This window comes from Garra rufa, chromosome 2 (assembly GCF_049309525.1).
Source record: "Garra rufa chromosome 2, GarRuf1.0, whole genome shotgun sequence".
Taxonomy (NCBI): domain Eukaryota; kingdom Metazoa; phylum Chordata; class Actinopteri; order Cypriniformes; family Cyprinidae; genus Garra; species Garra rufa.
The window spans coordinates 7,946,843-7,972,798 of record NC_133362.1 but is presented as its reverse complement, the minus strand read 5'-3'; the positions used below and the strand labels follow the sequence as shown (position 1 = coordinate 7,972,798).

At 34.5% G+C, this 25,956-nt stretch overlaps 1 protein-coding gene across 1 annotated transcript in view; it reads right to left on the bottom strand.

The window, feature by feature from the left end:
* LOC141325837 (arginyl-tRNA--protein transferase 1) overlaps window positions 1–25,956 on the bottom strand; it is a 124,766-nt gene that overhangs the window by 36,673 nt on the left and 62,137 nt on the right. The window contains exon 11 of the mRNA XM_073834567.1: window positions 22,914–23,013. Within this exon, the coding sequence (XP_073690668.1) occupies window positions 22,914–23,013 (100 nt within the window). The remainder of the gene's footprint in view (window positions 1–22,913; window positions 23,014–25,956) is intronic.

The following is a 25,956-nucleotide window of genomic DNA, read 5'->3' as shown; positions in this document are numbered from 1 at the left end:
AATCACTATGCACTTAAAATTTCACAGTGGCACCCAAATGCAATGTGCATTTTAATGTCTTTCCGGTGCAATAATGCATTCTGTGAACTCTTAACCATCTCATCGACCCACAAACCACACAAAGACCAGCTACTGATGAATTCATGTCACACACTCCCACCAAAGCAAAAACAAAGCTTATTGTGCACTGCAACGCAAAGCACCCTGGTTTTATATTACTATAAAATAATATTCAGGTTGGCTGGGGTCTATGAGAAAAAAACACTGTGAGTCAAAGTGCGACCAAAGAGGGACATATATTAAACACTTGTAAATATTTTAGTAAGTAAAATAATATTATTCATGTCATTCAACCTTAGTGCAATATTTGTTTACAAAGCCTTAAGGGAAATCAAACATGCGACATGTTCATTATGAACTTCTTGAGATTTTCAGAGGGGCATGACAAAACTTTAAGTAACTCAAGACTAAACTAGACGACCATCTCAGTCCATCCCTAGTCTGATAGGCCAATCTTGGCAGCGTAAAAGTACCAAAAAATCTTTTTATATTTAATACAAAAATATAGTATTCCTGTGATGCAAAGCTGAATTTTCTGCATCATTGCTCCAGTCCAGTGTTGTTTTCGCAACTTTTTTTCATGACGATAACGAGACGATGACGAGATAAAAATGGCTCGTTGATGACTAAAACATGACGAGACGTGTGTGAGTTTTCGTTGACGAGACGAGAATAGACGAAAATGTTAGTGGGTGGTCCGTCAGACGTTTAAAATGCACGACATTTCTGCTTATTGTGCATGCCAATTAAAACCGAAAAAGTATCTGCCGCTATGGCAAGCCGTTTTAGCATTAAATACTCTTTGCCATACTAGTAAGCTATGGCAAGCCGTTTTAGCATTCTATCCTTGTTTGGTTACGCCCACCACCTGGCGTGCTCAACATGTCACATTGTTGTCACTCAGACAGACAGACGATTAACCATGATGGCGGCAGTTTGCACATTATTTCAAATATATGTCTTTTATGTCTAAAACCATTCCTTCATTATTGTAATTATTGGTGAAAATAGTCGATCCGGAAGCTCACATTGTGTTGAACTATAGATCTGCTATTTTCACAACTTATAAGTGACACTACCCAACAGCAAAATACTTACGGACCTACATTAATTTTTTAAAAGACTACTTTTCCACCTTTTTTTGACTAAAACCTTTATGACTTTTCGTCGACTAAAATTGGACTAAAACTATCACATATAGAAGTGACTAAAATTTGACTAAAACTAATAAGCATTTTAGTCCAAAAGACTAAGACTAAGACTAAATCTAAGATGGTTGTCAAAAACAACACTGCTCCAGTCTTTAGTGTCACATGATCCTTCAGAAATCATTCTAATATGCTGATTTGCTGCTCAAGAAATATTCTTACTAAAAAAAAAAAATTGAAAACAGTTGTGATGCTTCATATTTTTGTGAAAAACATGACTTGGATCCTTTCAGGATTCTTTGATAAATAGAAAAAACAGCATTTATATAAATGAAAATGTTTTGTAACATTATAAATATCAATTTAATGCATCCTTGCTGAATTAAAGTGTACATTTCTTTCAAAAAGAGTTACTTTAACAGTAGAATAAAAACACGAATTTGGTAAGAAGGGCACGACTTTCCTAAAACATATGAGCAAAAAGGGGATCAAAGTTCATGTATAGCCATTTTGAAGACACATCTGGACAAAATTAGTGTTGTATTACAGGAATGCTTCATCTAAAAATAAAAACAGTAAAATAATAAAATATATTTACAATTTAAAATAACTGTTTTCTATATGAATATACTGTAAAATGTAATTTATTCTTATGAGCCAAAGCTGAATTTCAGCACCATCCGTGTCACGTGTTCCTTCAGAAATTATTCTAATATGCTGATTCGCTGCTCAAGAAATATTCTTACTATAAAAAAATATTGAAAACAGTTGTGATCCTTCATATTTTTGTGAAAAACATGACTTGGATTCTTTCGGGATTCATTGATAAATAGAAAAAACAGCATTTATATAAAGCGAAAATCTTTTGTAACATAAATGTCAATTTAATGCATTCTTGCTGAATGAAAGTGTACATTTCTTTCAAAAAGAGTTACTGAACTCAGATTTTTAAAAGTAGAATAAAAACACTCAAGGTAATTTGGTAAGAAGGGCATGACTTTGCTTATATATGAGTGAAAAGGCAATTTTTAAGACACATTTAGACAAAATTAGTGTCATGTTACAGCAATGCTTTATCTAAAAAAAAAAAAACACACAAAAAAACAGTAAAATATTACAATTTAAAATATCCGTTTTCTGTGTGAATATACTGTAAAATTGTCATTTATTCTTGTGAGCCAAAACTGATTTTTCAGCTTTTTTTTATTTTTTCTGATATGCTGATTTGCTGCTCAAGAAATATTCTATAGATATTTTATAGAAATACTATAAAAAAATATTGAAAACAGTTGTGATGCTTCATATTTTTGTGAAAAACATGACTTGGATTCTTTCGGGATTCATTGATAAATTCAAAAAACAGCATTTATATAAAACGAAAATCTTTTGTAACATTATAAATGTCAATTTAATGCATTCTTGCTGAATGAAAGTGTACATTTCTTTCAAAAAGAGTTACTGAACTCAGATTTTTAAAAGTAGAATAAAAACACTCAAGGTAATTTGGCAATAAGGGCACGACTTTGCTTATATATGAGCAAAAAGGGGATCAAAGCACATTTACAGCCATTTTAAAGACACACTTAGACAAAATTAGTGTTGTATTACAGGAATGCTTCATCTAAAAATAAAAACAGTAAAATAGTAAAATATTATTACAATTTAAAATAACTGTTTTCTATGTGAATATACTGTAAAATGGAATTTATTCTTATGAGCTAAAGCTGAATTTCCAGCATCATCAGTGTCACATATTCCTTCAAAAATCACTTGAATATGCTGATATGCTGAAAAATGATTTAAAAAGTTGTGCTGCTTCATATTTTTGTGAAAAACATGACTTGGATTCTTTTGGGATTTGTTGATAAATAGAAAAAACTGCATTTATATAAAACAGAAATCTTTAGTAACATTATAAATGTCAATTTAATGCATCCTTGCAAAACGAAAGTGTAAATTTGGTAATAAGGGCATGACTTTGCTTATATATGAGTGAAAAGGCAATTTTTAAGACACATTTAGACAAAATTAGTGTCATGTTACAGCAATGCTTTATCTAAAAAAAAAACAAATAAAAAAAAAAAAAAACGGTAAAATATTATTACAATTTAAAATATCTGTTTTCTATGTGAATATACTGTAAAATTGTCATTTATTCAAAACTGATTTTTCAGCTTTTTTAATTGCTTCTGATATGCTGATTTGCTGCTCAAGAAATATTCTATAGATGTTTTATAGAAATACTATAAAAAATATAAAACAGTTGTGCTGCTTCATATTTTTGTGAAAAACACTTGACTTGGATCCTTTCAGGATTCTTTTATAAATAGAAAAAACTGCATTTATATGAAACAGAAATCTTTTGTAACATTATAAATGTCAATTTAATGCATCCTCGCAGAACAAAAGTGTAAATACTTTCAAAAAGAGTTACTGAACTCAGATTTTTAACAGTAGTGTATGCTAGATTAAACATTTTAAACACATTGTTTACTTGAAGTTCAATAAAAACCTTTTAAAACAGATCCACTAGAGAGTAAAATAGTGCACCGCCACAAGAATCAACACAGACAGAAAGAGTTTGCTAGATGAGAGAGTTTTTTTTTACTAATTGGAACAAGACCCTCGTGCTGGCTTCAACCGATGTCAAAACTTACACTGTACAGAAGGGAGAGAGAAAAGAGAAGAAACAAATCCCAATTCAAACAAACTTTCCCCCTCATACACCTCGCTGTTGGAGGTCTCAATTTAACCAAATCAAAAAGCAACTTCTGTCAGGTTGGCAGCCAATGGAGGACTCGGGGAAAGGGTGAAAATAAGGCAAAGAGGGAGGGCGCTGAAGCGAGAGGTAAAAAAAACTAAAAAAACATTTAAGGTGATTTGGTAAGCGGGGCACAGCTTTGCTTATATACGAGCGAAAAGGAGATCAGAGTTCATGTAGAGCCATTTTAAAGACACATTCAGTCAAAATTAGGGTTGTATTACAGAAATGCTTCTAAAAATGAAAACAGACATTATATGCTCTTCCAAACCTCTTTTTCAAATCTGTTTAAGAACTTCAAAGCAAAATAACAGCATATTTGGGTTGAACCAGCTAAAACATTGGTGGTTTAGCAAGGCATACCTACAGTAGATAATGTATTTTGACATTTCAGTCCTATGCTAACAAGATTACACTTGCACAAGCCTGTGGGAAAGATTTCGGATGGGCAGCGAGACCCCGACGCTGGAATCTTCCAGTCTTTTTCCCTGTCCCGACATGCACCGCAATCACAAATCCAATCTCAGCAGCACGTAACGAAAGTGCAGACCGCATTTAAACGGCTAACTGACAGTTCCACAGGGCCGTAGCTTATTAATGAAAGAAAAACAAATGAAAGAGATTACGCTGCAGAACCGAGCACGCTTCAAAGGCGCTTTGATGAGGGGAAAAAAAGGAGAAAGGGCAGAACATGCCAAACTAAATGTGTGGTAATTGTTTGTCTTTCTCTCAGACCACTTTCTTTCATTTCAAGCCCTCATTTCCTATCGTTTCATTTAGCGCATCATGCTGGCGTGATGCTGTGGTTTATGGGATGGGTGCTGAGACGGAGGAGCAAGGGTTTGAAGTTGAATGAGATGGGTTGGGTTCTGCAAGCATACAGAAAAAAAGACTTCTGGATCATACTAGGATTGTGTCTCAATGCTTTTGAGCATAGTAGAAGCATTCAAACTCGAAAATGCTGCTTTATTTTCTTTTGAGTTATTTCTGTCAACCTGAACTGTACTGTAGTTTGGTTGCGAGTTTAATCAATTCAAAGGTCTGACAAAAATAAACACGAACTAAAGTGTGACCATGTGTGCAAGCACAAGCAAACGCGTACAACACTAGAGGCGACGAGAGCGAGAGAGCAAGAAGTGAGCACTTGTTCCCACCTGCCCTTGCATTCCTGAGGATTTATACAAGAGCAGAGAGAGAGAGCGAGATACAGAAACACATACAGCAAACAGGATGAGGACTCTATTATAGAGATGTAGCGATTAGATGAGAGGGGTTCTTTGTGCTGCTATGCACTGGCTCCAAACGCCACATGTACAATCTGCAGGGTTCCCAACTCCTTTTGATCACTGAATTTCCAAGAATTCTGGATAGATTAAAAGAAAGATGGGCATCATAATGGTTGTACTCACGAGGACCACATTTTATGCCAAATGAAATATATTAGAGCTGAGGATAGGTAGAAAAACTCAAAAACAACTCTGGGAGAGTTTAGCATTTTAATATATGTGGCAATGTTAATGCATTTGGTCTTGGCGGAATAGATCTGCTGTGACAGAGCAAGTACCAAGACTTGCTACTGCCAATACATCCACAGACATACTGCTGCTGCACATATAACATATATAAAATGACCCTCATATATAGCATACATGAAATCACCCCATAGAGCAAATCTATACAGTGCGTGCATAATTATTAGGTACGTTCATAATCTGGTAATTTTACCAATTCCAAACCACGTAAATCTTAAAGGGTTAGTTCATCCAAAAAATGAAAATTAGCCCATTATTTACTCACCCTCCAGGCATCCTAGGTGTATATGACTTTGTTCTTTCCAACAAATACAATCGTAGTTATACTAAAAATAGGGATGCACCGAACGTCCGGCAACCGAAATTATTACTGCCAGATTCTGGAAGATCAATTCTTGAAAGAGTGGTACAAGAGTCACTTTTAACTTATGTGTCTATGAAGCCTATAGACATAGCATTTCACTTCAGCAATTTATTCTTATTAAGTGAAGATTTTTACCTAAAAAGTCACTGAGAACCTGACACACTGCACTTCTGGAGACTCTACAGAGACTCCAGGTAGGTTACAGTTCTTGAAAACGGTGGCACTGGAGACTAAATGCTTCCTGATGGTTTCACACTTAATTCTTCATTCTGTTGCAGTTAACATGTGTCTTGCCTTCTCCACCTGTTTTTTTCCTGACCGTGCTGACCCATTGAGCATTTCGCTGTCAATGGTCATGCCTTAACTTTGCAAATTCTAGTATTGCATTAGTATTGTATCATGGGCATTTAATAATTTTTGACTTTTCAGTCTGAGCTAAATCTCTTTTTTTGGCTCATTTTATCTGTAAAAGAAAACATACCTAATAGTTATGCACACCTGAATATAAGGAGTTTATCACTTCCAGCTTTCATGAAAAATTACATATTACTTATAAATGATTAAATACAAAATTAATAGTAGTTATTAAGATTGATGAGGTTGGGAATTAGCAAAGTGTGTTTAAAAAATATCAACATGCTAAATAATTATGCATGCATTATACAGGTGGAGCTGGGGAAGGTGGAGGGTTTCTGAAGCGAGCTGCAACTGCTACAGAAAGCACTAACCAAGTATTTGAATGCTAAACAGCATTCTCATTGGCTGCTGATGTGAAAATAAGCCAACCAGCTGCACCATGTGAACAAAGACATTTAGATTAATTTTCAAACTCTACATTATGCAACTTCTTCAGTTCTTTATGACAGTGGGAACCCTATTTCTCAAAAGCAGTGCTCGCCTCTTCATCACTTATGATATCTTCAATGGAAAAAAACAAAACAAATCTGTTGTAAACATCTCGTCATGTGGCGTACCATGCTAAAAACACTGTTCCTAACACTACAAATACACACTACCATTCAAAAGTTTAGGATCAGTAAAATGTTGTTTTTTACTCTCATCAAGGCTGCATTTATTGAATTAAAAATACACTGAAATAAGAGATGTTTTCTATTTTAACATTTTCAAATGTAATTTTTTCATTTGACGCAAAGCTGAATTCTCAGCATCATTACTCCTGTCTTCAGTGTCACATGATCCTTCAGAAATGTTGGACCTAATATGCTGATTTGTTCCTTAAGAAACATTTCTTAATATTATCAATGCTTAAAATGTTTGTGGTGCTTAATATTTGTAAACCATGACACCTATTTGAGTAGTCTTTGATGAATAAAAAAGTCCAAAAGACCCCTTTTTCTGACAAAGCAGTGTTTCTTTTTCAGCTCCATGACTCTGTCTGCACCATTTGTGCTTGTTATTTAGTAGAAACTCCTAAACTAAATCACCAAACTGTGTTTGAGATCAAAGAATCAAACCCTAAAATAAGCAATAACAACATAGTTCACCTAAATTACACAGCTTTGCCACTATTCTATAAATAAAACTCATCTTTAATGTCACTAAAACTCCCTTCAACTCACTTGGGAACATTCTTGGTCTTAAAATACAAAGAAAACAACACTAAATAAAATGTTGTGCAACATCACAAGGCCCCACGCAAAGCAGGGGAAGGGGGAAAAAGGGAGGCGCTGACAAAAGTCAATAAATATTACAATCAAAAACGTTTCTAAGAATCACAGCTAAATATAACAATGGAAAACATGAACAGATGTTGTCTATTTTGGTTTAGCATGCTACAAATTCTGCAATGCATGTATTGTGCTAATGCATGAGAATGAACTCATGTTCTGTCAGTTCTTGGGCCAATTTGATTCAATACATTTGTCCCAGATGAGAGGTTACAGTCAAGCAAAGAAGATTGTTACAGTTGGAGAGCATGAGTGCAATCCCTCCTGATTACACTAGAGGGACTTTCACTGAAGTCAACTGTAAAAAAAAAAACGTACCTGCCAAACAGGTGTCCATTCATGGAGTCAGGGGTCTTTTCATGCTTTAAAAGACGCTTTAAACTTACTACATATTAGTAATGCTTAAGCAGGCTTAAGGGTGGCACATTTGCATCAAGGTTGGCCTGAGCACAGTGCAAGCATTATCCATTTAACCCACTGAAATTCCTCAGGTTTCCGACATTGACTTAGCGGCAAGCGGCTCTTAAGACTAATGAAAAGCCTCTCCAGATGACCGGCAGCCCGCACACAAACTTACAAAGACGACCCCAATGCAGTTCTCAGACGCTTGTTTCCTTTGGCCTGGATGTGGAATTCACAGGAAGCTTTGGGAAACACCTGGTGGATGGAGCGGGAGGCAGGTGTAGGGAGGGTGGAGGGGGGATGCGTCTCTAGCCAGAACCCCACAGACCTGTTCATTCCACCCCATTAGACACATTCAGAAGCTTGAAAGCTCGGGCACAGTCGAGGGCCAAACAGCCATCAGAGGCTCAGGCACAGAATGGAGCCGGCAGGGCCAGGAAGTCACGTCTCGAACTGGACGGCGGTCTGGCTCGACTAGCAGTAAGAGGAATGGAGCTGGCTGGCACTGGGCACAGCCTCCTAGAAAGGACTCCAACCACTGCCTTTGTGACCAGTGAAGTTTAAACGGAGGCCAGTTAAAGTTCTTGGCTTTGTGTCTGGTTGTTTTTGTTTACGGTCTGCTCCAGCACTTCTTCCACAACAACTAAATAATATATTCTGTATAATAAAAGTATTCTTATCTTTAAAAAATAAATAAATAAAGTTCATATACTATAAAACAATAGCATTCAAATGTTTGGAGTTGGAAAAAGTTGTGGAAAAAAATGTGGAAAAGTTTAATTAAAAAAAAAAAAACTTTTATTCAGCAAGAATGCATTAAATTATGGAAGCCCGTTTCTGCCACTGAACAAAAAAATACTTTTTTCTCAGAATTGTAGGATATAAACTTATAATTCTGAGAAATAGTTTATATCACGCAATTCTGACTTTACAAGTCGCAATTGCAAGATATAAATGATAGAAATTAAGTCAGAATTGTGTGATATAAACTTGCAATTGCAAGTTTTCTCATGTCTTTTTTCTCCTCAGAACTAGACTTTAGAACTTGCAATTGCAAGTTTATATCTTACAATTCTGAGAGAAAAAAGTCAGAATTGCGAGATACAAAGTTGCAATTGTGAGAAAAAAAGTCAGGATTGCGAGGTACAAAGTCAGAATTGCGACATACAAAGTTGCAATTGTGAAGAAAAATAAAGTCAGAAATGCGAGATACAAAGTTGCAATTGTGAGAAAAAAAGTCAGGATTGCGAGGTACAAAGTCAGAATTGCGACATACAAAGTTGCAATTGTGAAGAAAAATAAAGTCAGAAATGCGAGGTACAAAGTTGCAATTGTGAGGAAAAAAGTCAGGATTGCGAGGTACAAAGTCAGAATTGCGACATACAAAGTTGCAATTGTGAGGAAAAAAAGTCAGAATTAGGACATACAAAGTTGCAATTGTGTGGAAAAAAGTCAGAATTGCAAGATACAAAGTTGCAATTGTGAGGAAAAAAAAGTCAGAATTAGGACATACAAAGTTGCAATTGTGAGGAAAAAAAGTCAAAATTAGGACATACAAAGTTGCAATTGTGAAGAAAAATAAAGTCAGAAATGCGAGGTACAAAGTTGCAATTGTGAGGAAAAAAGTCAGGATTGCGAGGTACAAAGTCAGAATTGCGACATACAAAGTTGCAATTGTGAGGAAAAAAAGTCAGAATTAGGACATACAAAGTTGCAATTGTGAGGAAAAAAAGTCAGAATTAGGACATACAAAGTTGCAATTGTGTGGAAAAAAGTCAGAATTGCAAGATACAAAGTTGCAATTGTGGGGAAAAAAGTCAGGATTGTGAGGTACAAAGTCAGAATTGCGAGATACAAAGTTGCAATTGTGAGGAAAAAAGTCAGGATTGTGAGGTACAAAGTCAGAATTGCGACATAAAGTTGCAATTGTGAGAAAAAAAAAGTTAGAATTTCGACATAAAAAGTTGCAATTGTGAGGAAAAAAAGTCAGGATTGCGAGGTACAAAGTCAGAATTGCGACATAAAAAGTTGCAATTGTGAGAAAAAAAGTCAGGATTGTGAGGTACAAAGTCAGAATTGCGACATAAAAAGTTGCAATTGTGAGAAAAAAAGTCAGGATTGTGAGGTACAAAGTCAGAATTGCGACATAAAAAGTTGCAATTGTGAGAAAAAAAGTCAGGATTGCGAGGTACAAAGTCAGAATTGCGACATACAAAGTTGCAATTGTGAAGAAAAATAAAGTCAGAAATGCGAGGTACAAAGTTGCAATTGTGAGGAAAAAAGTCAGGATTGCGAGGTACAAAGTCAGAATTGCGACATACAAAGTTGCAATTGTGAGGAAAAAAAGTCAGGATTGTGAGGTACAAAGTCAGAATTGCGACATAAAGTTGCAATTGTGAGAAAAAAAAAGTTAGAATTTCGACATAAAAAGTTGCAATTGTGAGGAAAAAAAGTCAGGATTGCGAGGTACAAAGTCAGAATTGCGACATAAAAAGTTGCAATTGTGAGAAAAAAAGTCAGGATTGTGAGGTACAAAGTCAGAATTGCGACATACAAAGTTGCAATTGTGAGAAAAAAAGTCAGGATTGTGAGGTACAAAGTCAGAATTGCGACATAAAAAGTTGCAATTGTGAGAAAAAAAGTCAGGATTGCGAGGTACAAAGTCAGAATTGCGACATACAAAGTTGCAATTGTGAAGAAAAATAAAGTCAGAAATGCGAGGTACAAAGTTGCAATTGTGAGGAAAAAAGTCAGGATTGCGAGGTACAAAGTCAGAATTGCGACATACAAAGTTGCAATTGTGTGGAAAAAAGTCAGAATTGCAAGATACAAAGTTGCAATTGTGAGGAAAAAAAGTCAGAATTAGGACATACAAAGTTGCAATTGTGGGGAAAAAAGTCAGGATTGTGAGGTACAAAGTCAGAATTGCGAGATACAAAGTTGCAATTGTGAGGAAAAAAGTCAGGATTGTGAGGTACAAAGTCAGAATTGCGACATAAAGTTGCAATTGTGAGAAAAAAAAAGTTAGAATTTCGACATAAAAAGTTGCAATTGTGAGGAAAAAAAGTCAGGATTGCGAGGTACAAAGTCAGAATTGCGAGATACAAAGTTGCAATTGTGAGGAAAAAAGTCAGGATTGTGAGGTACAAAGTCAGAATTGCGAGATACAAAGTTGCAATTGTGAGGAAAAAAGTCAGGATTGTGAGGTACAAAGTCAGAATTGCGACATAAAGTTGCAATTGTGAGAAAAAAAAAGTTAGAATTTCGACATAAAAAGTTGCAATTGTGAGGAAAAAAAGTCAGGATTGTGAGGTACAAAGTCAGAATTGCGAGATACAAAGTTGCAATTGTGAGGAAAAAAGTCAGGATTGTGAGGTACAAAGTCAGAATTGCGACATAAAAAGTTGCAATTGTGAGAAAAAAAGTCAGGATTGCGAGGTACAAAGTCAGAATTGCGACATACAAAGTTGCAATTGTGAAGAAAAATAAAGTCAGAAATGCGAGGTACAAAGTTGCAATTGTGAGGAAAAAAGTCAGGATTGCGAGGTACAAAGTCAGAATTGCGACATACAAAGTTGCAATTGTGTGGAAAAAAGTCAGAATTGCAAGATACAAAGTTGCAATTGTGAGGAAAAAAAGTCAGAATTAGGACATACAAAGTTGCAATTGTGTGGAAAAAAGTCAGAATTGCAAGATACAAAGTTGCAATTGTGAGGAAAAAAAGTCAGAATTAGGACATACAAAGTTGCAATTGTGGGGAAAAAAGTCAGGATTGTGAGGTACAAAGTCAGAATTGCGAGATACAAAGTTGCAATTGTGAGGAAAAAAGTCAGGATTGTGAGGTACAAAGTCAGAATTGCGACATAAAGTTGCAATTGTGAGAAAAAAAAAGTTAGAATTTCGACATAAAAAGTTGCAATTGTGAGGAAAAAAAGTCAGGATTGCGAGGTACAAAGTCAGAATTGCGAGATACAAAGTTGCAATTGTGAGGAAAAAAGTCAGGATTGTGAGGTACAAAGTCAGAATTGCGAGATACAAAGTTGCAATTGTGAGGAAAAAAGTCAGGATTGTGAGGTACAAAGTCAGAATTGCGACATAAAGTTGCAATTGTGAGAAAAAAAAAGTTAGAATTTCGACATAAAAAGTTGCAATTGTGAGGAAAAAAAGTCAGGATTGTGAGGTACAAAGTCAGAATTGCGAGATACAAAGTTGCAATTGTGAGGAAAAAAGTCAGGATTGTGAGGTACAAAGTCAGAATTGCGACATAAAAAGTTGCAATTGTGAGAAAAAAAGTCAGGATTGCGAGGTACAAAGTCAGAATTGCGACATACAAAGTTGCAATTGTGAAGAAAAATAAAGTCAGAAATGCGAGGTACAAAGTTGCAATTGTGAGGAAAAAAGTCAGGATTGCGAGGTACAAAGTCAGGATTGCGAGGTACAAAGTCAGAATTGCGACATACAAAGTTGCAATTGTGTGGAAAAAAGTCAGAATTGCAAGATACAAAGTTGCAATTGTGAGGAAAAAAAGTCAGAATTAGGACATACAAAGTTGCAATTGTGTGGAAAAAAGTCAGAATTGCAAGATACAAAGTTGCAATTGTGAGGAAAAAAAGTCAGAATTAGGACATACAAAGTTGCAATTGTGGGGAAAAAAGTCAGGATTGTGAGGTACAAAGTCAGAATTGCGAGATACAAAGTTGCAATTGTGAGGAAAAAAGTCAGGATTGTGAGGTACAAAGTCAGAATTGCGACATAAAAAGTTGCAATTGTGAGAAAAAAAGTCAGGATTGCGAGGTACAAAGTCAGAATTGCGACATACAAAGTTGCAATTGTGAAGAAAAATAAAGTCAGAAATGCGAGGTACAAAGTTGCAATTGTGAGGAAAAAAGTCAGGATTGCGAGGTACAAAGTCAGAATTGCGACATACAAAGTTGCAATTGTGTGGAAAAAAGTCAGAATTGCAAGATACAAAGTTGCAATTGTGAGGAAAAAAAGTCAGAATTAGGACATACAAAGTTGCAATTGTGTGGAAAAAAGTCAGAATTGCAAGATACAAAGTTGCAATTGTGAGGAAAAAAAGTCAGAATTAGGACATACAAAGTTGCAATTGTGGGGAAAAAAGTCAGGATTGTGAGGTACAAAGTCAGAATTGCGAGATACAAAGTTGCAATTGTGAGGAAAAAAGTCAGGATTGTGAGGTACAAAGTCAGAATTGCGACATAAAGTTGCAATTGTGAGAAAAAAAAAGTTAGAATTTCGACATAAAAAGTTGCAATTGTGAGGAAAAAAAGTCAGGATTGCGAGGTACAAAGTCAGAATTGCGAGATACAAAGTTGCAATTGTGAGGAAAAAAGTCAGGATTGTGAGGTACAAAGTCAGAATTGCGAGATACAAAGTTGCAATTGTGAGGAAAAAAGTCAGGATTGTGAGGTACAAAGTCAGAATTGCGACATAAAGTTGCAATTGTGAGAAAAAAAAAGTTAGAATTTCGACATAAAAAGTTGCAATTGTGAGGAAAAAAAGTCAGGATTGTGAGGTACAAAGTCAGAATTGCGAGATACAAAGTTGCAATTGTGAGGAAAAAAGTCAGGATTGTGAGGTACAAAGTCAGAATTGCGACATAAAAAGTTGCAATTGTGAGAAAAAAAGTCAGGATTGCGAGGTACAAAGTCAGAATTGCGACATACAAAGTTGCAATTGTGAAGAAAAATAAAGTCAGAAATGCGAGGTACAAAGTTGCAATTGTGAGGAAAAAAGTCAGGATTGCGAGGTACAAAGTCAGAATTGCGACATACAAAGTTGCAATTGTGTGGAAAAAAGTCAGAATTGCAAGATACAAAGTTGCAATTGTGAGGAAAAAAAGTCAGAATTAGGACATACAAAGTTGCAATTGTGTGGAAAAAAGTCAGAATTGCAAGATACAAAGTTGCAATTGTGAGGAAAAAAAGTCAGAATTAGGACATACAAAGTTGCAATTGTGGGGAAAAAAGTCAGGATTGTGAGGTACAAAGTCAGAATTGCGAGATACAAAGTTGCAATTGTGAGGAAAAAAGTCAGGATTGTGAGGTACAAAGTCAGAATTGCGACATAAAGTTGCAATTGTGAGAAAAAAAAGTTAGAATTTCGACATAAAAAGTTGCAATTGTGAGGAAAAAAAGTCAGGATTGCGAGGTACAAAGTCAGAATTGCGACATAAAAAGTTGCAATTGTGAGAAAAAAAGTCAGGATTGTGAGGTACAAAGTCAGAATTGCGACATACAAAGTTGCAATTGTGTGGAAAAAAAGTCAGAATTGCAAGATACAAAGTTGCAATTGTGGGGAAAAAAGTCAGGATTGTGAGGTACAAAGTCAGAATTGCGACATAAAGTTGAAATTGTGAGAAAAAAAAAGTTAGAATTTCGACATAAAAAGTTGCAATTGTGAGGAAAAAAAGTCAGGATTGCGAGGTACAAAGTCAGAATTGCGACATAAAAAGTTGCAATTGTGAGAAAAAAAGTCAGGATTGTGAGGTACAAAGTCAGAATTGCGACATAAAAAGTTGCAATTGTGAGAAAAAAAAAAGTTAGAATTTCGACATAAAAAGTTGCAATTGTGAGAAAAAAGTCAGAATTGCGAATTTATATCTTGCAATTCTGACTTTATATCTTGCAATTCTGACTTTATTTCTCACAATTGTGAGTTTATATCCCACAATTCTGACTTTATAACTCGCAATAATGCATTTATATCACAGTTCTGAGAAAAAATTCAGAATTGCAAAATGTAAACTTGCAATTGCTAGAAAAACAGTCAGAATTGTGAAATTCTGTCGCAATTACCTTTTTAATTTTTTATTCAGTGGCGGAAACGGGCTTCAATATTAAATTGATCAAAAGCTGCATATTTTCCAGTTTATGAAACATTTTGAGTCTCAAATACTACAAAAAAAGTACTTTCTTGAAACTATATAAAAACCCTTGTCAGTCCAACAAAATTACCCCGAATGTTGTCACAACTAGTCAAACACAGTTGTCTGAACAAAGAATTTCATATTGTTGAAATGCGAAGGCTTTGTTAGTTCCCAGCATGTCTTGCGGCATGAATAAATTAGATAGGTACTGTTATAGGATTATTGTTTGCTGAATTAATTTAAACATTTTTGTTGCTGTTTTGTCATTATTGTTAGTTATTTGTTGTACTGTGCTGTAAAGAGCTCATCTTTTTAATATTTGCCACTTATATACGTTTCCTGGATATTTTGGTTTTGTTAGATGTCTTATAAAGGCAATGTTGTCAACATATTAGACTAAGATCATATCTATTAAGATTTCTGTTTATCATTCAAAAATAAAGATAAAATTGATAATGACAGTAACTGTTGTTGAGAAGAAAAAATGTTCTTAGCAAAATAACACAAACAGCATTGCATGAAACAAATTTAAGTTGGCTAAACAAAGTATTTTTGCTGAGAAGAACTTCCTGCATCAAGCATTTTATATTTTCTCAGCTATTTATTTTGTCATGGTGTGACAGTAAAAATGTATAATGTTACAAATGGTTTCTAATTTATATATGCTTCATATTTATATTAAAATTTAATATTCAAAGAATTCTGAAGAATCGATAGAACTATGAAGCAGCATGGCTGTTTTTAAAATTAATAATAATAATAAATGTTTCTTGAGCAGCAAATCAGCATATTAGAATGATTTCTGAAAGATCATGTGACACTGAAAACTGGAGTAATGATGCTGAAAATTCTGCTTTGCATCACAGAAACAAATGTTTAACATGTTAAAAAAAACGTTATTTTAAATCATAATAATATTTCACAATATCACTGATTTCACTGTATTTTAATTAAATAATTGCAGTCTTTTTTCCAAAACATTAAATCTTACCAAACCCATTAAATAAAGGAAATAAATAAGTAAACAAATCTGCCTGTTCCTATATCACTTATGCAACAATTTCAGACATAAACAGGTATTGACTCCAGCACATAATGTAAACTTTGCACACAGTTGGCATGCCAATAGACACCGTGGAGGTACACAGTGTTCCCTGCCTAAAAAGAAAGGAGTCGCTCTAATGCGATGGATTTGAGCTCTAAGCAGCGCAGAGCATGAGAGCTCAGGGGCTTTGAGGAGACACAGCGGGTGCTGAGCTCTTAGTAGAGGTACAGGAGGTCATTCTGAAACAACACACTGAGATGGATTTCAAGAACACATTCCGGCCACAATAATACCATATGCCTTTGTGTTAAGGAGTATGGAAAATTCTGTCATCATTTACTCTCCCTAATGTCTTTCCAAACCCTTCCACAAATTACAAAAAGAGAGTTTAAAGACTTTTCCATTCTCTTTTGCAATTACAATTAATGGTGACTAGGGCTTTTAAGCTTCAAAAAGACGCAAAAACATCATAAAAGCAGTTTATACAACTCACTTTGTGTGAGAAACATCCAAATTGAAACATGTGACAGAAAATCTGCCCTAGATTTCCTTGGCATGTTTTATGAGAGAAGATTCATGAACAAATCATTCTTTTAAATCTTATAAATGAATTGTTCATTCAATGATTCATTTATGAAGATTTGAATGATTCAATAATCCAGGCGCAACTCATTAGCTATGTTTACATGCACACAAATAATATGTTTGATAATTAGATTGATGGATCAATCAGACTCAAAAGCCTTCGTGTAAACACCTTAATCGATGCAAATGAGCTCGATCCAAATAAAAATGTCAAATGATGAATCAATGAAGCATGCAAATGCTTGAATTAGACTATTTTCACAATCAGATAAAAAAATAAAAATAAATAAATAATAAAAACCATATGCAGTGCTGTCATGGAAATTTACATACAATTGAGGTCAAATGTTTACATACACCTTGCAGAATCTGCAAAATGTTAATTATTTTATCAAAACAATGGAAATCATACAAAATGCATGTTATTACTGTAGTACTGACCGTGAATAAGATATTTCACATAAAAGACATTTACATATGGTCCACAAGAGAATACCATAATTTATAATAATGACCGCGTTCATAAGTTTACATACACTTTATCCAGTAAATGATCCACAGCTGTTTTTTTTGTTTGTTTGTTTGTTTGTTTAGTGACTATTACAGAAGCTTCAAACACTCACTGATGCTCCAGAAAGAAACAACATGCATTAAGAGCTGGAGGGTGAAAACTTATGAACAGAATGTAGATGTGTAAATTTGCCTAAATATCATATTTTTTTCATTTAGTATGGACCTTTTGAAGCTACAGAAGATACTTACATGTTTCCCAGAAGACAAAATAAGTTACATTTATCCTCAGTGTAAAAAAATGGATCTCAAAATCATACAGTCCTTATTGGAAATACACAAAACTTCTGAAAAACCATTTGGGGACCTAAAGGATTTTTCTGAAAAACAGTGGGCAGTTTAACTGTTCAGGACAAACAAGGAACTCATGAACAACTATCACTAAACAAACAAAAAAAAAAAAACACAGCTGTGGATCATACAGGTAAATATATTATTCAGGCTAGTACTAAATAAATACAAAATGCATTTTGCATGATTTTTCTTATTTTGGTCAAATAATTAACATTATGCAGATTCTGCAAGGTGTATGTAAACATTTAACCTCACATCTTACAAACATGCATGTGTTTATTTACTTGTCATATCTCATGAACTAGTCAATGGAAGAGACTGAATATTAAATATTTGCTAAAAATATTTAGCTTCAGTCCTAATTTACTGTATGCACTGAAAAGTGCAAAAAGCAGCATTTGGATTTCGAATGCAATGATTGTGATTTGTATGTGAACTACACGATTTGAAAAGGTGGGTTGTGGATGTAGGTGAGAAACAGACAACCTTCTAACCCTAGACTAATCTCTCAGTGCACAATGGCAGGAGGTGAATGAGCGGGGTGAGTGGCACTCGTCGTCTGATGTGAGAGCTGCGCTGAGAGAGATTACCCATACAGAAGAGCGAGAGCTGGGCTCCAACCGAGCTCTATTCACTATTCCACACGCACAGCTCTGCAGAAACCGGCTCCACCGAGAGAGTCCAACAAAGACAGAGATGGAGAGAAAGACAGACGCACAAACAACTTCCAGGACTGCAGATACAGCCTGAGGTTGAGAGTTTCGACAGACTTACACGATACTGCAGTGCAGAGAAACAGTGAATTAAGACACCCAGCGGCTTTACGCTCATTGCCGCATTGCAGAGATACTCAGAGCTTTGAGATGGGGAAGTCCTGTCATGGTTTCTAATAGAGTGCAGCACTGATAAACCTGACTTGTATATGAAAACAATCAAATTCAAAGCTGTGATAAAAGACAATGGATCAGTCTACTAAACAGGTGCCATTTGTGTACCTCGTAAATAAATATAAATTTATATCACAATCAAATCAGATTTTTCAAAAGAATACTTTAAAAGAAATTAATTCTTACATAATTCATAATGAAATTATTAGCCTATATAATAACTCAGCTGCTTTGATTTCTATTAATTAAAGAACAAAAAAAAAGAGAAAATCAAAGACTCTTTGTAGCTTTAAGGATTTATCTATATTTAGTTTAGTATTTAGTGTTTGATAACTTTATTCAATTGCTGTATATTTCCTACTTGCTGAAGGGCACAGCTAAATAATGGCTTTATGTGAAGATTGTTTTAAGTTCACTTAAATTAGAAGTTGCCATTTCTTAAAGTTGAATCAATAGCTCTCAATCATATTGTAATGTTGAATGGCTATAATCAACGGTTACATTTTAAGAAAAACATAAAAATTTTCTAGAGACATCAGTAATGTCAGTATCAGTGATATTCATTACTCTTAAAAAATATTTAACATTTAACATTAAAAATATACTGTCTTTATGTTGTTTCTACATCAATTTGAAGACTGAATATGACATTATGGCAATATAAAATTAAAAGTACAATTTTAAAACTTTATTGTTAGGTGGGATTAATCACGATTAATTTCAGAAAAAAAAAATTTAATCGATTGACATCGACATTTTTGTGTATTGAATGTATAGGTTACATTTGCTGGAATTATCAGCAATGTTCAAATGTCAACCTTGCTACCTTTCTGAAGGCATAATGAACATTATAAAAAAATTATTAACCATCTAAATCTCTTCAGTTGATTTTAACCAAAAAATGTTTACATTTTGAATTTTTATAATTTTTTTGTTTCATTGAAATGAGATGACACTTGGTGACTTTTGTCACATTAGCTTTTATATATATATATATATATATATACTGAATTTAACTAAATAAAATATATGCCAAAAACATTTAATGGAGAGAAAGTAGCTAATAATTTTTTTTACAAATATTGCATAGTATCATAAAATCTCTACAAAATGCTACATAATAATAAAGGAAATATATATTATTGAACAAAAATATAACACATTAATTTTTCTGAAAAAAAAAAAATGATTAAAAATTATATTTAAAGGTTTTGGCCCCTTTTGACCATGAAGGTACCAAGTGTGCTCAGAGGGTTAAAGTAAGGTGCCATAATTATTTGTGACATAAAAACACTTCTTTAATAAAATCTTTATAAAATGTACCATATTAACTGAAAAGGCACCTGTTTCTTAGAAAGATGCTAAAATGCAAATAAAATGATAGATAACAACAAATGCAACAGAATAACTGAGCTGAGCTCCAATGTGAAAAATCAGTCAGTGGTTGCATCTGAGATATTTTGAAAAATGTCCAAAAAGCTTATTTTCATAATAGGAATTGGGGCTGTCAAGCTCCAACAATGACAAAAACGGGACCATAAAATTAATCCATATGATCTGTTGGTGTAAGAAAAAGACAGAAACAGTAGAAATACTGCTCTGAAGTCTCATTAAACTGAAATAAACCAAATCAAGACATGCTGTCAGGTTTAATAATGACAAGAAACTTGGTGCATGTCTTGAGAAGCCATTTTTGAACTGAGCATAAGCATGAATGATATTTCAGAGCAAACGATGGCAGAATTTGGGGTGTGCTATTTCTTTAAAGAGAGGAATGTTTAAACAAAGAGGAGAGCCGTCTACCTTTCCGATAACACTATCAAGTAACTCCGTGAACTACAGTAGCTCTGACCTCTTCCTCAACCGCTAATAGCTTCTACAGCCGCATATGTTCCCTCTTCCTAGCCTTCAGCTCCCGGGCCAGTCCGCCACTTTTATTTACATTCTTGTTCTCTCTCACCATCTCCATCCATCGCATATGAATCAGCTGTTCGGTTGCCCAGCATCTCCCTCGTCTCAGTAAAACGACGGCCAACGCGCTTTACACTCGGCCACACCTGTGCAAGCACTTACACAGAGCCCCCGCCGGACCGCTTTACCGTCATCCTCCGTAGCCCTGCGGCCCAGCTTCAACACGGCTCCAAGTCCCTTGTTCGCTAAAGATGCTGAAAACCTCCTACAAGCCAAGTGTGAGGCTGCGGAACACGTCGCAGAAACAGCTAACGGCGTCAGAAACTCAATAGGTTTCACAACAGAGCCAAATCTGGAAGCATACCTCGACATTTTCCGTGGCCTGTCCGCACCAAGAGGCTTAAGGGCTGAAAAGCAGGCATGCGGTTGCGATATTGAGATTGCGCTGATGAATTCTGCAGGTCAGTCTGATGCAGAGTTCACTGGAAGTCAAATATATTAGCTTTCCACATTTTGGAGTAGTCCAAGTGTTCCAGCTAAAATTGAGGAACATTTAGTGTTGTCATGTTGGCAATGCTAACATTATGTCATTGAAAAAACAAACGGACAAGCTAGGATGAAAAAGTGGCCTGGTGAGTGAACTAAAGAAGAGTATGTGCTGAATTTATAACATAATATATAATAAATCATGTGTTTTGTAATAACAGCAATACAAACGAACAAACACATTTTTTAAAGAATGAAAAAAAAATAAGAATAAGAATAAATAGAGTTGAGGTCAAAAGTTTACAGTACATACACCTTGAAAAATCTGCAAAATGTTAATTGTTTTACCAAAATAAGAAGGATCATACACAATGCAGGTTGTTTTTTGTTTAGTACGGACATGAATAAGGTATTTCACAGAAATGATATTCACATATAGTCCAAAAGAGAAAATAAGAGTTGAATTTATAAAAATTACCCCATTCAAAAGTTTACATACACTTGATTTTTAATACTGTGTTCCACAGCTGTTTTAGTTTAGTGATAGTTGTTCATGAGTCCCTTGTTTGTCCTGAACAGTTAAACTGCCCACTGTTCTTCAGAAAAATCCTTCAGGTCCCACAAATTCTTTTTCAGCATTTTTGTGTATTTGAACCCTTTCCAACAGTGACGTGATTTTTAGATCCATCTTTTCACACTGAGGACAACTGAGGGACTCATATGCAACTATTACAGAAGATTCAAACACTCATTGCATTAAAAGCTAGGGGTAAAAACTTTTTGAATTCGAAGATCAGGGAAAATGTAACTTATTTTGTCTTCTGGGAAACATGTAAGTATCTTCGAAATGAAAAAATATTATATTTAGGCAAAATAAGAAAAATGTACACATCTTCATTCTGTTCAAAAGTTTACACACCTGGATCTTAGTGCATTGTTTTTCCTTCTGGAGCATCAGTGAGCATTTGAATCTTCTGTAATAATTGCATATGAGTCCCTCAGTTGTCCTCAGTGTGAAAAGATGGATCTTAAAACCATACAGTCATTGTTGAACAGGGTTCAAAAACACAAAAATGTTGAAAAACCAAAGAATTTGTGGGACCTGAAGGATTTTCCTGAAGAACAGTAGATCAGTAGACTCCTGAAGAAGGGATCACTAAACAACAACAACAACAAAAACAGCTGTGGCTCAACACTGTATTTAGAATCAAGCGTATGTAAACTGTTGAACAGGGTCGTTTTTATAAACTCAACCATTTTTTTCTCTTGTGGACTATATGTAAATATATTTTATGTGAAAAATCTTATTCATGTCAGTACTAAAGAAAAATTAACATGCATTTTGCATGATCCCTCTTACTTGCAAAATGCAAAAGTTGCAGATTCTGCGAGGTGTATGTAAACTTTTGACTCCAACTGTAAATACAATTTATTACCACAAAAAAAATAATTTGTCAGTTGCCTCTTTTAATTTGATTTAAAATTAAATAAAAATATAAAAAATGCTAAATAGAAGTATTTAAAAATATATTTAAAATGTTAATAAAAAAAATAATAATAAAAGCTTATTCAAAATAGTCCATAAATAAAACTATTTCAACACTGATCCTCCTATACTACTGTATATCTACCATCTCACAGGTCTAATAAAGGAAGGAGGAAGAGATATTTCCTGTGGCGTAGGAAGGTTTCCAGAAGTGTGGCACTGCGATCGCTCCAGGGCAAGTCATTTGGGAGCAGTAATGAGAGAAACAGATCACAGCGGCAATCGAGCGGAGAGGTGTGATGCTGGCGGACGACAGACGATTAACACCTTTAACAGGTGTCTACTTCAGCTCCAAAACAGAAAGCCACGCTGTTGATTACACAACCACTGCGGCCTGCCTCACGCGCAACAATGTGACACACAGGATACGTGCAAATAAAATAGTAGACACTTGCACCCACTGGAATGACTTGTTTTGATGCATATTGTTTTAGTGTTCGGCAAAGTGCAGCCTAGGGAAAAAAAGTTTCTGAAAGTGAGAGAAAAAGTAGGGTAATTTATCTTGCACTTCAGAAATGTACCAGAAGATTTATGCAACCAATATAGGTAGATGCACAAGATACAGATGCATTTTGCTGGATGATACCACAGTGGTTGTGAACTCTATACTGACACCTATGTGGATGCAGCATAATATTTTTTTTTTTCCGGTGCATATACATCAATGTTTGGTCATTCCAGATTCTGAGCAGAGCAAATGGAAGATAAACAGAAATGGAGTTTCATCTCAGATCAGTAACCGTACCTTATAGCGCATCTTGGGACACGAATGGACGTAGAAACCCAGATAGTAGTAGGCGAGTTTGGGCGACTGCTGCTGCAACTGCCTGGTGAAGGCAATCTCCCTGCAGAGAAAATAAAAGCAGAAATAATGTTTTACAGGCATATGGGTCAAGCTGCAAAACAGGCAACTAGGTTGTCCAAATAGTTTGACATTACTAGCTTTGTGCTCAAAGCTGTGAAACTGCATGGTGCTCATTACAAAGAGAAGTCAATGCTGATTTAATGCTACAAATATTTACCGCTCAATTATCAGTTGATTTTGTCATAAAATCATGGTAACAGTGTTGACATTTTTAGATGAACAAATAACATGACTTGATTTTGCAAAGTTTCTCCATCTGGTTTGACAGATTTCTTTTCATTTATACAACATTTTCTGTGACCTTTTTTGCAAAATGTCTAAAAAGCTCTTTTTCATAATGGGGATTTGTTCTGTCAAGTTCTAAAAACTACAAAAAAGTAGCATAAAAGTGATCCATATGACTTGTTTTGCTATATTATGAAGAGATATAATTGTTTTGTGCGAGAAAAGACAGAAACAGTGATTTAAAATCTCATTAAATTTAAAAATGCTGCATCAAAACAAGTTATGCACAATATTATAGAGAAATTTTAGAGATTACCCAGGAAAAACAAAGAAACGGGAAACAAGTGACACTAAAACTTATTTATTGTGTTTTTTAATAATTATAAAAATATTAAGATTAAGCTTAATTAAAAACTTTTACCAGTCTTTACACTACAAGTCATAAGTTTTTGAACAGTGTTTTTTAATGAAGTCTCTTCTGCACACCAAGCCTGCATTTATTTGATCTAAAGTACAGCAAAAAATTGTAAAATATATTTACTATTTAAACGTTTTCTATTTGAATATATTTTAAGATTTAATATATTCCTGTGATTTCAAAGCTGAGTTTTAGCATCACGTGATCCTTTAGAAATCATTCTAATATTGCTTCTCAAAAAAACATTTATTATTATGTTGAAAACAACTGAGTAGAATTTTTTTCAGGTTTCTTTGATGAATAGAAAGTTTTAAGTTGATCACGTTTGATCAATTTAAAGCATCCTTTCTAAATAAAAGTATTAATTTCTATAATCCCCCCCCCCCCCCAAAAAAAAAATAAAATAAAAAAATGATACTGAGTTTTGAATGGTAGTGTATAATGTTACAAATGCTAAAAAAATATACTCAACTGTTTTAAAGATTGATAATAATAATTAAAAAAATGTTTTTTTGAACAGCAAATCAGCTAATTAGAATGATTTCTCAAGGATCATGTGACACTAAAGACTGGAGTAATAATGCTAAAAACTCAGCTTTGATCACAGGAATAAATTACACTCTTAAATATATTTAAATAAAAAACATGTTATTTTAAATAGTAAAAATATTTCACAATTTTACTGTTTTTGCTGTACTTTGGATCAAATAAATGCAGGCTTGGTGAGCAGAAAAGAATATATAAAACAAAAAACACTAAAAATCTTACTGTTCAAAAATGTTTGACTGGTGTAATTATACAATTACAATGTGTAGCATGAGGATATGATTCTTAAAGTAGATAAAAAAATCACCAGCATACGGATCAGATCAACAGTTTCCCTCCTAAACAGCCATTTAAATGTGTATCTAGAAGTGGAGAAAAAGAGGAAGTGGAGGAGAAAAACAAAAGGGAGCTGAGAAAATAAAAACAGGAGGAAAAATAGAGGAGATTTATACTTCCTCCTGCGAGCAATCAATGAGCTCCCGCTCTCTCACTCCTTTCAGCTCTCGCTTTATTCCCTGCACAAACACGTTTCTCTTTTCCATAAATAAATCCTGCTCTTTCTTCTCTCTTCTTCTGCATTTTGTACACCTCATACTCTCTGTCTACCCAAAAATTAGTGAGAGAAATCTTTTTTTCTCTCTTGCGGGAAAAGAAGAGGAAGATAGAGAGAAGCCAAGGCAAAATAAAAGTGGTGGAAAATGAAAGAGAAAAATAGCGGAGGGAAAAGGAGCGACGACAAACAGCGAGGTGCTGGAAGGTCATGCGGTCGCTGCCAGGTTCCCGGGTTCCCATCCCCTGGTGACAAAGCCTGGCTCTCCATGAATGAGAGACGGATAAGAAGAGGCTGTGGAACCCATTCACAAAAAAGATGGAGAAAGAAAGAGGGACAGAAAGAAAGGGCAGCCCCCTCCCTCTTCGACTCGAACCCCAGTCCCCACCCGCTCAGCACTGGCAGCAGTTTGAAGCCTCCATTATCTCCTCTTCAGCGCTCTGACACCCCTACACAAGCCAATTATGCCGCAGCGCTCACCACAGACAAGACGTCTGCTTAATATTAATGTCACACACACACACACACACACACACACACAGAGGAGATGTGAGGACCATATTTCATATGTCACAATGTCTAACTATTATTGGAGATGTAATATATACATAGGTAAAGTTTCACACAACAGCAAATAAAATGCATTATAAAAACATTTATATTCTTTGAAAGATGTTTCAAAGAGATTTTAACTGAATAACAAGAAAAATATTTTTTTTTTTTTTTTTTATGAAAGTGAAGCAACTTTTAGGACTTTTAGGACAATTAAGCACTTTTTCTCCACCAGTTTGTAAAACCAATACAATACAATGAAAATGCAATAGAAATATATATATGTATATGTATATGTATATGTATATACATACATACGTGTGTATGTATTTAAACTTTATTTGTAACAATATTTGTATATTATCTGCTACTATTTACAATAATATTTGTTGTACTGCCTTTAAAAAAAACAATTACTATTACTAAATTACTAAAATTATTTAAAATATATAATAATATTTTTTGCATTTTTTATTACTAACAGAACAAATAAATTCTAAAACTGTAAAATAATTCAGTTCTAAAATTGTAAATATTTGCACATTACCTATTACTATTTTCTTATAATATTTGTTGTTCTGCCTTTAATTAATTAAAGTTAATTAATTAAAATCAATTAAAAATGTTTTTTT